Consider the following 13,793-nt stretch of genomic DNA (forward strand, 5'->3'; position numbering starts at 1 on the left):
TCCCAAGCTGAGAGAATGGCTGCACTATTTTTGTCCAGTCTACATTCATTTGGGCTGTTAACATTCATTCAACCAACATTCATTGAATACCTACTGTATGCCTTTAGGTATTAAGTATATTTAGTCTTGTATAGGACATGTTCCTTGCTATTGGGGGTCTGCGGCTTCAAGGGAGCATAAAATATACACACTGTTATTCTCCGTGGCAGCCATGCTGCACTGCAGATGGTAGCAGGGACCCTGGCTGTCTACTTTCTGCCATCCCCCAGTATCAGTACTGGGCCTGGCACCTAGTAGGAGTCCCGTAAATGTTTCTAGGGTGTGTTAAGTGCTAAACTGTGATACACTTATGGCTGAGGAGAGGATAGGTTTCCTAAAGATTGAATTTTGAAGGACAGTTGGGCTTTTCATAAGCAATGTTTGAGACATTTTGGACAAAGGGCATGGTGTGAAGCTGTAGTGTTTGTGTAGGTTTAGGACCTGGAAAATGCCAAAATATCTGAATGTAGGGTTAAGCACTTGACTACTAGCTGCAAGTCTGGTGGTTTGAATGCACGCGGAGACCCCTTGGGAGAAAGGCCTGGTAATCCGCTTTGGAAAGATCCCAGCCTTGAAAACCCTACAGAGCGGTTCTACTCTGCACACGTGGGGTTGCCATGAGTTGGAATTAATATGATCCCAAGTAACAGGAACAACAGGTTAGTATTAGGAAGACAATAAGGCCGAGAGACATTCGTGTCAGATGGTATTGGTCCTTGACAGCTGGCAAGCACTTTAGCCTTAATTCTTTGTGCAGGAAGAAGTGTGGGCACCAAAGGTTTTTAGCAACTGGGTGATGGATCTGAGTCAGTGTTTGAAAAGATGAATTTGACAAGTCTATTCAGAAATGTCTGACCTGGATTGCCTAGAGCAGAGTGTCTAAGCACGTGATCTGTATGTAACCCCACCTCTGACCCAGTCACCTGGAGTGCTTGTTCAAAACACAGATCCCTGGGCCCCTCTGCTACTGTATTTCTTAGGTTTGAAGTGTTTTAAGTAAGCTACTTGGGTAAATTTCCTGTACACTAAAGCTAACTAAAACTGTCTCAGAAAGAAGACCAGTTAGGAGGTATATTAGTCCTCTATTGCTGTGTAGCAACTCACCCAAAAATGTAGTGGCTTAATTAAAAAAAAAAAAACAAACAACTTTATTATCTCGAAGTTTGTAGGTCAGGAATTCAAGAGTGGCTTTGTTGGGAGGTTCTAGCTTGGAGTCTCTCATGAGTTTCCTTTCTGGCTGTAGGCCAATGCTGCAGTTATCTGAAGACTTGAGTGGGGCTGAAGGCCCCTCTTCCGAGCTTACTCATGTGGCTGTTGGCAGAAACCCTTAGTTCCTCTCTGTGTGGGCCTCTCCATAGGGTTGCTCATGACGTGGCAGCTGTCTTCTCTCATAGCAAATTCACAGAGAGAGAGAGGGACACAGAGACAGAGAGGGACATGGGGGGAGGGGGGAGAGAAGTGACATACCATGTTCTATTGGTTACACAGACCAGCCCTGGTACAATGTGGGAGGGAACTATACAACGGTGTGAATAAGGGTGTGAATACCAGGAGACAGGGATCATTTCTGAAGCTAACTTGGAATCTGGCTATCACTGGAGGCATAGCCTATGGGTGAGGTGATAAGAACCTGAAATTGTAGTATGTAGTGTGTGATAGAAGCCCTGGTGGTGCAGTGGTTAAGAAGCTCAGCTGCTAACCAAAAGGTCAGTAGTTTGAGTCCACCAGCTGCTCCTTAGAAACCCTATGGGGAAGTTCTACTCTGTTCTATACGGTCACTTTGAGTTGGAATCAACTCGATGGCAATGAGTTTGGTTTTTGGTAGTGTGTAATAAAGGAGCCCTGGTGGTACAGTGGTTAAGTACTTGGTTGCTAACCGAAAGGTTGGCAGTTCAAACCCACTAGCCTCTCCTCAGAAGAAAGATGTGGCAGTCTGCTTCTGTAAAGATTACAGCCTTGGAAACTCTATGGGCAGTTCTACACTGTCCTGTAGGGTTGCTATGAGTTGGAATCGACTCCATGGCAACGGGTTTGGTTTTTTTTTTTTTCGGTTTAGTGTGGAATAATATGATTTAACATGCTTGAACACTTATCACTTGCCAGGATCTGTTGTAAGCTCTTTACATGTATTATTGCTGTCACAGCAATTCAATACAATAGGTGCTGCTATTATCCCAATGGGTAAACTGAGGTAAAATTGGTAGCAAAGGGAGACAGTTATTATAAAGAGAGACTTGTCAGGCCATGGAGAAAAACTTAGTGTGGAGGAAGGTAATTGGTTTTAACCAGTGTCCTACTGTCTGATAAACCACCCTTTAAAAAACTTCAAAATCCTTAAGTTTTAGGATTCATTTTGAGCTGGCCACATCAGCTAAGCATTGGCAAATCACACTCCAGCCTAAAGCCCCCCCCCCCGCCCCCCGCCAGGGCATTTATTTAATAAGCAGTGGGAACAGAACCAAATCAGGCCAGAAATTCTCCCCAAATAGGATTCCTAGAATGGGCTCCTAAACAGCTGGGTCATGTTTTCCATACAATACCCAGGATTTGCTCTCTGCCCATCTGCCCCTGCCCAAGACTCTAACTTTGAGAATCTTCTTCAGTCCGGAGACACTAGAAATGAGAAACAGTTTTATTTTTGAACCAGGCAAGCCTGGCTCCTGAATGTATCAGGTAGGCTGTGCAGGGGAGGAGAAACTGAGTGTTCACTGTTTATCTCTTCCCAACACACCTGCAATTAGGGTTCATCAAAGCAGGCGGTTTTTCTCCACACACTTTGAATGTTCCTGTGCCATGCCAAAATGCCCTATAATCTTTCCACTGTGCTTCTGCTGAACTTCCCTCCAAAATTCCCTTTTCCAGTCGTCTGTCAGCTCCTCCCTAGTGTCCTCACGCACCACCCTGACCTGTTCTTGCTGCATTCACAAGATTCCTTTACTTCCTTTCCTTTTCTCCAGTTTGCTTTCATTTCGTCTCCATTTCTCTCTTTTTCAGGCTCCATCCTCCCAGCTTTTCTGTTTTGGGAGCCTGTTCTACAAAGCCATACCTGTACTTACTTACAAGTGCCTGAGAGTTTGGTAATTTACTTACTGTCAACAAAACAAAGGAAGAAAGAAAGGAAAAAAAGCTCCATAGACGCAAGAACAGAACCCGGGAGGGTGAGCCAACTTGGCCTGCGGGACCCGGTCAGTGTAACTGAGAAGGGCCTATTGGGCCTCTGCAGACTCCTCCTTGCAAGAAACCCTGAACTTCGGAGTGAAGAAGAGGCTGGACCTGCTGATATTAATAAGTTCTGCAGGACCGGAGAGATGGCGTGGCAAGCCATCACAGACTACACACGACACCTCCAATTAACTGGGAGTGGAAGTGTGAAGGGACCCCACAGCAGGTAGGGGTCAGCGCGCAGGACAAGCCCTGCCTGGGATGCAGTAGGCAGCCAAGTCTCGCTGACAGCTTCCACTGGAGCCTCTCCTGGCGCACGGGTGGGGCCCCAAGTGCCCAGTCAGTCAGCCGGGCATGTGGGCCGCGGGTGGGGCAGCGCGGGCGGGCCAGGGCTGAGGGACGCTGTTTGCCAACATCACCGCCTGAGTGTTTGTCCAGCCAGTCTGTAAAGCTCGCGGGCGCCTTTGCTTTTCCCTGCCTCCCTTCCCGACAACTTCTGGAGGCCCAACTAGACGTGGCAGGTGCTGGGGTCCTCCTGCCCACGCGATCCCAGTGCCCTGAACAGGTAGATGCTGGGGGGGGGGGGGAGCAGACCAGAAAGGGGAGGCCTGGGAGAAGTGTGTGTGCGTGTGCGTGTGCGTGTGTCCGGAGTGTTCTCGAGCCAGACAGTGAAGGCCCGGGGACCGAGGGGAGGTGGGGCTGTGAGCGGAGGAAGGTCGGGGCGAGGCCTCGGTCCCGGCCGCGCGCCCTCCTCCTCCGCCCCCTTCCGTCCCGCCCCGGGCGCGCTCAGGTGTAGGGCCGAGCGGCTAGCGCAGCGGCGGCGGCTGGTGGACGGTGTCAGATGTCAGGTGTCGGGTGTCCGAAGCCGCCGGCTGGGTGAGCAGCGGCCCCGGAGGGCCGGGGGCTTGTGGTTCTAGGGGTGAAGCTAGAGGGGGAGGCCTTCGGGGAAGTTCTGGGGATCCCGGCGGGTGATACGTGTATTCGAGGGGTGTGTGAGCACACAACGCATGATTACGCACCGGGCGCAGGCGGGGCGCCTCGGGGTGGCCGGCGTGGGAGGATCTGGCGCTCCCTAGCTTTTGGACTCCAGCAGTAGAACGGTGCTGGGGAGCCACGTCTCTCTCGCTCTTCGCTCTGGTTCTGGGTCACCCGTCCACCTTATGACGTCCACCGCCACATTTGTGCGAACAAACACCCCGCGTCTATAGCACCATATTGACTTTCTCCTCGAGGAGATTTCTTGAGGGCTGGGAAAACTGTTTCTGCCGGCGCCCTACTCGGCAGTGGTTCCCGGGCGCGGCCACGTGGGATCGGTGCGCGCCACCTCCCTGGCCTAGGTGGGCCACAGGCTGCCGGCTTGGAAGGCAGAGCCAGGCACGGTGCCAGTGTGCTCCGGGTGGCCTTCCTCAAACAGGTGGGCACCCCTGCCCGCTCCAGCCGCGCTCCTTTCCTCGGGGTCCACGCACAAGTCTGAATAGAGGTGGGAGGGGAATTGGGAGACGCAGTGAGAAACCACGGTTTGTAGGTTTTCTGCTCGGCGTTGTGTCTCCTTGATCAAGGGTCTCGAGGCGGAAGCAACCCTTGCACCTGTCTCTAAACTTAGATTCTCCTCACCTCATAAAAGCCTGTTACAATTATTGGATACAAGTATTTTAAAAGTGAATAAGTATGTGGAAGGCATAATGTGGCCATAGATTTGTCATGAGTGGAATTCTCTAGGTAAACCCTTGTGTTGCAGTAAATTCAAATTTCCGAAGGCTGATATATGCTTATAAAACAACTTCCCAAATTGCTGTCCTCTCTGGTAATTCATTTTGTCCTCAAAAGCAGCCCCTTTACAGATTGAACAAGATAAGGGAATTTTGAAAATGGAAGTGGCTATTTTCAAAGAATTAGAAGTTAAAGCTCTATTATAACGTTAAAATTGTATTGCTCATACCACAATATTTTTATAATTTAGGCTGTTTCAGCCTTTTGGGGGGGAATCTTTGAGGGGTTCAGCGGCTGTGGCAGATGGGAGAATCAGATGAAATCTATGGACTTTATGGAAGACTGAATTGATCCTATGACTCTTTGGAAATTGGTTTTTGAAATGCATAGTAGGTGTGAGCTTATTGCTTATCTTTTCTGTCTTTTAGGACAAGTGCTGTACAAGAAAAAAACCAAGTTAGTTGAACTTTTTATTAGTCTTGAATAACTAGGAGTTGTTTGAATCATATCAGGGAATGAAAGTGGGAAAAACCCTGGTTAGTTAATTTCCTCATTTTTATTTCCTCTACCTTGGCTCCACTTGTGTCCATGGCGTCATACTAGATTATATCACATGTGGTTGTTGTTGGGTGCCACTCAGTCCATTCCGACTCATAGCGACCCTGTGTATAACAAAATGAAACACTGCCTGGCTCTAAGCCATTCTCACAATCCTTGTTATGCTTGAGCCCATTGTGGCAACCACTGTATCAGTCCATCTCATTGAGTGTCTTCCTCTATTTCACTGACCCTCTACTTCACCAAGCATGATGTCCTTCTTCGGGGACTGGTCCCTCCTCATAACATACCCAAAGTATGTGAGATGAAGTCTCGCCATCTTCACTTTCAAGGAGCACTCTGGCTGTTTTCTTCCAAAACAGACTTGTTCATTCTTCTGCAATCCATGGTATATTCAGTGTTCTTTGTCAGCACCGTAATTCAAAGGCATCAATTCTTCTTTGGTCTTCCTTATTCATTGCCCAGCTTTCGCAGGCATACGACGTAATTGAAAAATATCATGGCTTGGGTCAGGTGCCCCTTAGTCCTTAAAGTGACATCTTTACTTTTTAATTCTTCAAAGAGTTTTTTGTAGCAGATTTGCCCAATGCAATATGTCTTTTGATTTCCTGACTGCTGCTTCCATGGGCGTTGATGATGGATCCAAGTAAAACGAAATCCTTGACAATGTCAATCTTTCCTCCATTTATCATGATGTTGCTTATTGGTTCAGCTGTGAGGATCTTTGTTTTCTGTATGTTGATGTGTAATCCATACTGAAGGCTGTAGTCTTTGATCTTTGCTTTCAGCAAGCAAGGTTGTGTCATCTGCATATCACAAGTTGTTAATAAGTCTTCCTCCAATCCTGATACCACATTCTTCTTCATATAGTCCAGCTTCTCGGATTATTTGCTCAGCGTACAGATTGGATAAATATGGTAAAAGGGTACAACCCTGATGCACACCTTTCATTTCTTTTAAATTGTACTTTAGATAAAGGTTTACAGAACAAACTAGTTTCTCATTAAACAGTATAAGTATTGTTTTATGACACTGGTTAACAACCCCATGACAAGTCAACACTCTCCCTTCTCAACCTTGGGTTCCCCATTACCATCTTTCCTGTCCCCTTCTGCCTTCTAGTCCTTGCCCCAGGGCTCGTGTACCCCTTTAGTCTCATTTTGTTTTATGGGCCTGTCCACTCTTTGGCTGAAGCGTGAACCTCAGGAGTGATGCCATTACTGAGCTGAAAGGGCATCTGGGGGCCATACTCTCAGGATTTCTTCAGCCTCTGTCAGGCCAGCAAGTCTGGCCTTTCTTTCTGAGTTAGAATTTTATTCTACATTTTTCTCCAGTTCTGTCTGGGACCCTCTGTTGTGATCCCTGTCAGAGCAGTCAGTGCTGGTAGCCGGGCACCATCTAGTTGTACTGGACTTAGCCTGGTGGAGGCCGTGGTAGATGTGGTCCATTAGTCCTTTGGACTAATTTTTCCCTTGTATCTTTAGTTTTCTTCATTCTTCCTTGCTCCCAAAGGGGTGAGACCAGTGGCGTACCCTAGATGGCTGCTCACAGGCTTTAAGACCCCAGAGTAGAATGTAGAACATTTTCTTTATAAACTATGTTATGCCAGTTGAGCTAGATGTTCCCTGAGACCATGGTCCCCACAGCCCTCAGCCCAGCAATTCATTCCCTCAGGGAGTTTGGATGTATCTATGGAGCTTCCGTGACTTTGCCTTGTACAAGTTGTGCTGGGTTCCCCAGGACTGTGTACTGTCTTACCCTTCACCAAAGTTACCACTTACCTATTGTCTATTTAGTGTTTTTCCATCCCCACCACTCCCCTCCCTCGTAACCATCGAAGATTGTTTCTTTTTGTGGGTAAACATTTTCATGAGTTTTTACAGTGGTGGTCTTATACAATATTTGTCCTTTTGTGACTGACTTATTTCACTCAGCATAATGCCCTCCAGATTCATCCATGTTATGAGATGCTTCACAGATTCATAGTTTTTATTGTTGCATAATACTCCTTTGTGTGTATGTACCACAGTTTATCCATTCACCTGTTGATGGGCATCTAGATTGTTTCCATCTTTTTGCTATTGTGAACACTGCTGGAATGAACATGGGTGTGCATATGGTCTATTCATGTGACAACTCTTATTTCTCTAGGATATATTCCTAGGAGTGGGATTGCTGGATCATATGGTACTTCTATTTCTGGCTTTTTAAGGAAGTGCTATATCGTTTTCCATATCATTTTGCATTACAGTGCATAAGAGTTCCTATCTCCCTACAGCCTCTCCAGGGTAAGATGGTATCTCATTGTGGTTTTGATTTGAGTTTTTGTAATGGCGAGTGATTGAGAGCATTTCCTCGTGTGTCTGTTGGCAGCTTGAATGTCTTCTTTAGTGAAGTGTCTGTTCATTTCCTTTGCCCATTTTTTAATTGGATTATTTGTCTTTTTGTTGTAGACATGTTGGATTTTCTTGTAAATTTTAGAGATTAGACCTTTGTCTGATTTGTAATAGCCAAAAATTTTTTCCCAATCTGTAGGTTCTCTTTTTACTCTTTCGGTGAAGTCTTTTGATGAGCATTAAGTGTTTAATTTTTAGAAGATCCCAGTTATCTAGCTTATCTTCTGGAGTTTTTGTGTTGTTGGTCATAGTTTGTATCCTGTTAATGCCGTGTATTAGGGCCTCTAGCGTTGATCCTATTTTTTCTTCTGTGAACGTAATAGTGTTTTGCTTTGTATTTAGGTCTTTGATCCATTTTGAATTAGTTTTTATATGTTGACGCACATCTTTCTTGATTTTAAACCACGCAGTATCCCCTTGCTTTGTTCGAATGAGGCCTCTAGGGGTAAGTACAGGTTCCGCATGAGCACAATTAAGTATTCTGGAATTCCCATTCTTTGCAGTGTTATCCATAATTTGTTATGATTCACATAGTCAGATGCCTTTGCATAGTCAATAAAACACAGGTAAACATCATTCTGGTATTCTCTGCTGTCAGCCAGGATCCATCTGACATCTGTAATGATATCCCTGGTTCCACGTCCTCTTCTGAATCCGGCTGGAATTTCTGGCAGTTCCTGTTGATGCACTGCTGCAACCACTTTTGAGTGATCTTCAGCAAAAATATCAATAACCACTAATGAACTTTAATGCTAGAGATATGCGTTTGCTACAAAAGGCAACAGAGAACAAAATAAAAGCTCCGTAAAGGAGCTTAAGCATCTCATCACAAGGGCGTGGTGGAACTCTCCTCACATGTGAGTGGTTGTGCCGTGTGTGCTGCTCCTAATGGTTATCTGGGAGGAGAAAAAGAGGAAAGTCTAAGTGCCCAGAGAATTAAGTGGGCAAACAGCATCCACACGTGGGCTAGCATCGTAGTTCTCTGCTCTCTGTTCTGGGGTGCAGTGTTTTCAATACCTGGCCATCCTGAAGCTATGTACAGTTGACCATGATGAGGCTTCTCTGCCCCTGAGAGGCACTTGGGGTCACGTATCTTTAGTTTAACATTTCTGTTGCTATAGGAATTTCTGGTCTTCATTTTGAAATTTCAGATGTGGTTCCACGTTATGATATTTTGATTCTGGACTCAGAAACTCACAAAAAGGCTTCTGTACGGTAGAGTACTTTAGAACAGACTCTAGGGCAAGACGTTCCAGTTCCTCCACTTTGCAGCTACTAACCTTCTGTGCCTCTCTCCGGCATCTCTGAAACGGGAATAGTGATGGACCTAATGCAGAGAATGTTGTGAAAATTAAATGAGTTGATACATGCAAAGTGCTTAAGATAGTGCCTGGTACAATAATGTTATTACCAGGAGTACTCTGGGTGGTGGGGGATGGAGGGTGGTGAGGATGAAGTTGGCACATTCAGGGTTTTAGTTTTAGGGTTTGCCCACTCCGTCACTGTTGCTAGGATTCACCCTGTTAAAAATGGGGAGCAGAGCAGAAACCTCAAGCCTTGCTGGGCAGCTCATTTTTTACTTCTGTGAAAGTCAACCACTGGAGTCATAGAATGTGCCTGCGAACGTAAGGACATTTACTGGAATGTCAAGGAGTCATTGGCTTTGGTTACTTACCACTTCATCTTGGAGAACTGGAGTCAAGTGGTTGAGGAACCAAATTCTTCCTGTGGTTAAGGACCATCACCTACAGGTAATGAATAGCTCAGCCTCTGGAAGCCTCTCCTTTAGTAGGGATTTTTTCCTGGTAGCGTAGTGGTTAAGTGCTACGGCTGCTAACCAAAGGGTTGGCAGTTCAAATCCGCCAGGCGCTGCTTGGAAACCCTGTGGGGCAGTTCTGCTCTATCCTGTAGGGTCACTATGAGTCGGAAGTGACTCTACAGCATTGGGTGTGGCTTATTGGGTTTTACCTTTTGAGAAGGTGTTAGAACCAAAAAATAAATAAAGCATCAGTTCTGTGTCTGTTGCAGCCTTTGAGGGCACCACAAAGTAAATTACAAAATTAGCAAGGGACACTGGGAGGGAGTTGTTTGGCTAGGCTAGGAATCAGTGACACTGCTTTAATCCTTTTTTTTTTTTTAGTTTTTTTCTATTAGTATTTTATTTCCGCTTAAGTCTCTTGATGTGGGAGATTAAAGGTTGGAGTTAGCAAGAATAGTTTTAGCCTTCATGAAGGTCTCTGCTACCCAATGAATCCTTAGTGAATCTGCCTCCTCCGTTTGCAAAGCGCTCTCTCTTACCAGAGCTATTTCAGCGTGCTTATATAGGTTCCGGAAACCCTGGTGGCTACTGGTTAAGTGGTACCGCCAGGCGCTCCTTGGAAACTCTGTGGGGCAGTTGTACTCTGTCCTATAGGGTCGCTATGAGTCGAGATCGACTCGACGGCACTGGGTTTTTTTTTTTTTTAATCTCAAAAGATTGGGTGTAAGTGAACGAATAGCTTTGCAAAGAAAAGGAGGACTAGGGGAAGCCGCAGGGGACTCCCAGATGGTGAGAACTGCGCTACAATCTAGCCGTATGGAGTAACGGAAATAAGAGGAGCCAAAACTACAGTCATGCCTCCTTTAACATCCACAATAAACCAAAAAAAAACCCACCCAAACCTGTTGATTTTGACTTACAACATCCGCAATACATTCTGTGAAATACGCGGTTATGTGATTTGGATGTTGTGGGAGCACCAGGGTCTGCCGGGCACGCGGGGCTCCTGGCGCACGCAGCGGTGGGGGTGTGTGGCGTGGGCAGCTCCCCCTGCGGACACCTCAGGTGAGTGCTCAGCTCCCGCAGGCCCCTAAAGGTCGTACGAAGGTCACGGTGGGGGGGCACCGACGGGGCGGGGCAGCAGGGGGTGGTCTCGGTGACCCTGTGCCCCCAGCTGGTCCCGTGATGCCTGTAGACCCTGGGCGCTTAGGAGCAGGAACTGGCGCCCACTCGTCCCAGCAGCAGGGGCGTCTGTTCCCGCGGGTGTAGGGCGGTGGGGATCCTCCAGGGGGCGCGCGTCGGACCGCTGGCTTATGTGGGTCGGACGTTTCCCAAATGGATGTTACGTGGCGCGTGTCCGTGTTGTGGCCACGGTGTGGCTGAGTGACTAGTCTGAAATTTAGGAGTGTCTGAAGTTACTGTGGAGAAACAAGATATTTGAGAGGGGCACGGCTACATGGTGAGATTATTGAAGCATTGGAAACACCAAATTATTTGCCCACTTATTAGAAGTGAGTGATCCTGCACAGTCACAGCAACTTTTTTCGGGTGTCCTACTGTATGTGAGGAAACCCTGGTGGCGTAGTGGTTAAGGTCTACGGCTGTTAACCAAAAGATCAGCAGTTCGAACCCACCAAGTGCTTCTTGGAAATCCTGTGGGGCAGTTCTCCTCTGTCCTGTAGGGTCGCTATGAGTCAGAATCAACTCCCTGGCAGCGGGTTTGGTTTGGTTTTGGTTATTGTATGTGAAAAAAATTATTTTATGTTCCAAATGGAAATATATATATAATTTCTTTCTGATTACAAAAATATGTAGTTATAGTGTTAAAAAAAAATCAGCCAAATAGAAATGTATGAAACATCAGTGGAGTTGTCCTCTTCCCCCTTCATAGAACCACTGTTAAATGACTTGTGCGTACACAAGTCCATGGTTTCTTTTGAAAGGAGCCCTCTGCTAAACTTTTTTTAAAGCAAGTCTCCTTTGTAATGAACCTGCTCACCTCTTTGTTTCTCCAGTTTATCTGGTCTGTAAATTTAGATTTTATTAAATCGGGTTATCTGGAAGAGGTACACCTAAAACCTGGTGACCTTCCAGAATGTACATAGGTGTTCTGCCCTGCACCTGCATTGTTTTCATGGCCCTGGTAGGTTATCTGGAAATGACACTGTCCTTTGTGAAGATGTACATAAACCAGAACTGAACCCGTTGCCACCAAGTCGATTCTGACTGAGCGATCCTATAGAACAAACTACAACTGCCCCACAGGGTTCCCGAGGTACAGCTGTCAGATTTGAACTGCGAAACTTTTGGTTAGCAGCCCAGCTCTTTAACTGCTGTGCCACCAGGGCTCTGAAGATGTACATAATTGTGTTTATTTTATGCTACTTTTAAGGGAAAATACAAAATTTATATTGTGGTCTAATTTTTATTCCTTCTCTTTCCCTTCTTTGACCATGGTTTTGGTTTGGGGTGGGTAACCGTGAAATCTCAAAAACAGTAGTTTCTTTTGAAATAGATTGTTTGGACAGAGCCTTTTAACTTCTCCTTTGACTGTTTTTTTTTTTTTCCATTCTTTTCTCAGCCATATAGTTGGTGGTTTGTTAGACTCTAAGGTAATAATAAAGTTTGCATAGCTGGGAGAAGGCCAAACCTCAGTTAATTGTTTTGTTTCCCTGAGACTGACTATATAAAGTTAGGCTTGGTTTTGTTTTGTTTGATAAAGTATCTTTGGAAATTACGGGATAGAGGTTACACAGACTCTTAATAAAGTGTGCCTCAGCCTTGCTTTTCTTTTCCCCTGGAATGAAAAGGGATACTCTGTTTCCTCTAAGCTTTATTCTCTTTATAAACCCGCTCTTACCCAGCTCTTACACATTTTAATATCCCTGTTTTCTGGCTTTTGCTCTTTGCAGGATCAATGGATGGCACCTTGGACAGGATATTTGGTGCCAGGTCCCAGAAGCCAGTTTGCTGAATTATTGTCTCAGTCAGTCAGGATCACTGGGCTGTGAGTCTCTTTGAAGGTCTGTGGTCACTCCCAGGTGCCAGCTCAGGTGGAGGCACACCTGGAAGCCACTTTCAAGTACTTTTGCCACAGGTGTAAAAGACTCCCGAACTGCAAAGATGCTGAAACAGATACTCTCAGAGATGTACATAGATCCTGATCTACTGGCAGAGCTCAACGAAGAACAGAAACAGATCTTGTTCTTCAAGATGAGGGAAGAGCAGATCCGACGATGGAAAGAAAGAGAAGCAGCAATGGAAAAGGAGTCCTTGCCAGTGAAACCCAGACCTAAGAAAGGTAAACTTAGCTTCGTCTCTCCTCTGGATATGCTAGGAGAATAGCTCCTGGCTGATTTTAACATTTCTCACAAGCAAGCCAGGTGCAGTTCCAATTTGGTAGACTGATCTTAAATGTTACTGAGGTTCTAATAGTGCAATTTGTCAACTTGAAGTCTATATACACACAGCATTTAGATGGCGTTATTATAGCCTTATGCAGATCTCTTCCTTGAAACCAGACTGACCTTAAGCTGAAATAAAAAATCATTTATGGGGTTTAATTTGAGGGGCATTTAGGAAGGATTTTACCTCCTTTGTTGTCACAAATGCCTGCTATTCTGCCAGCATAGCAGTTCTTAGATTAGCGTCTTTACAGCAGTTGTGTCAGCGTTTCTTAGACCTTGTGAGATTTTTCTGTGAGTTACCGTTTTTTAAGAAAACCCTCTCTTAAAATGCAAATATGGCTGTATAACCAAAAAAACCAAACCCACTGCTGTTGAATCTACTCCGACTCATAGCGACCCTGTAGGACAGAGTAGAACTGCCCCGTGGAGTTTCCAAGGCTGTAAATCTTTATGGAAGCAGACTGCCACATCTTTCCCTGGGCTTCTTTGTTTGCTGAATTGATCTCCTTGTGATGATTTAGACAAGACTTTAATATCAGTTTTCTTTTCTTTTTTTGCTTAAATCCTTCCTTTGCAGAGATTTATTTGAATCTACTTCTCAGAAAACCTGTATTACTTTGAAGTTATATAATCATGAAAAAAGTATGTTAATTTACAAGGCAAAAGTCCTATCATGCCAAAGGGCTATTATTACTCCTTAAATTTAACACTTGGAAAAATGTATTTTGCACTAGATTACATAGTTCCTCTTTTGAGGAAAAG

At 45.5% G+C, this 13,793-nt stretch overlaps 1 protein-coding gene across 4 annotated transcripts in view; it reads left to right on the forward strand.

Annotated features, from left to right (window-relative positions):
- Window positions 1-3,006: 3,006 nt before the first annotated feature.
- The window catches only part of SH2D4A (SH2 domain containing 4A), an 85,141-nt gene continuing 74,354 nt past the window's right edge, over window positions 3,007-13,793 (forward strand). Inside the window, exons 1-2 of one of the 4 annotated variants that reach the window (XM_049866032.1) lie at window positions 3,007-3,427; window positions 12,537-12,925. In XM_049866032.1, coding sequence (XP_049721989.1) covers window positions 12,748-12,925 — 178 coding nt within the window. In that variant the 5' untranslated portion in view covers window positions 3,007-3,427; window positions 12,537-12,747. Of the gene's footprint in view, window positions 3,428-3,597; window positions 3,767-3,990; window positions 4,078-12,536; window positions 12,926-13,793 lie in introns of those variants that run through there. The other 3 variants (XM_049866030.1, XM_049866033.1, XM_049866031.1) reach the window with 3 other exon arrangements.

This window comes from Elephas maximus, chromosome 22 (assembly GCF_024166365.1).
Source record: "Elephas maximus indicus isolate mEleMax1 chromosome 22, mEleMax1 primary haplotype, whole genome shotgun sequence".
NCBI classification, from domain to species: domain Eukaryota; kingdom Metazoa; phylum Chordata; class Mammalia; order Proboscidea; family Elephantidae; genus Elephas; species Elephas maximus.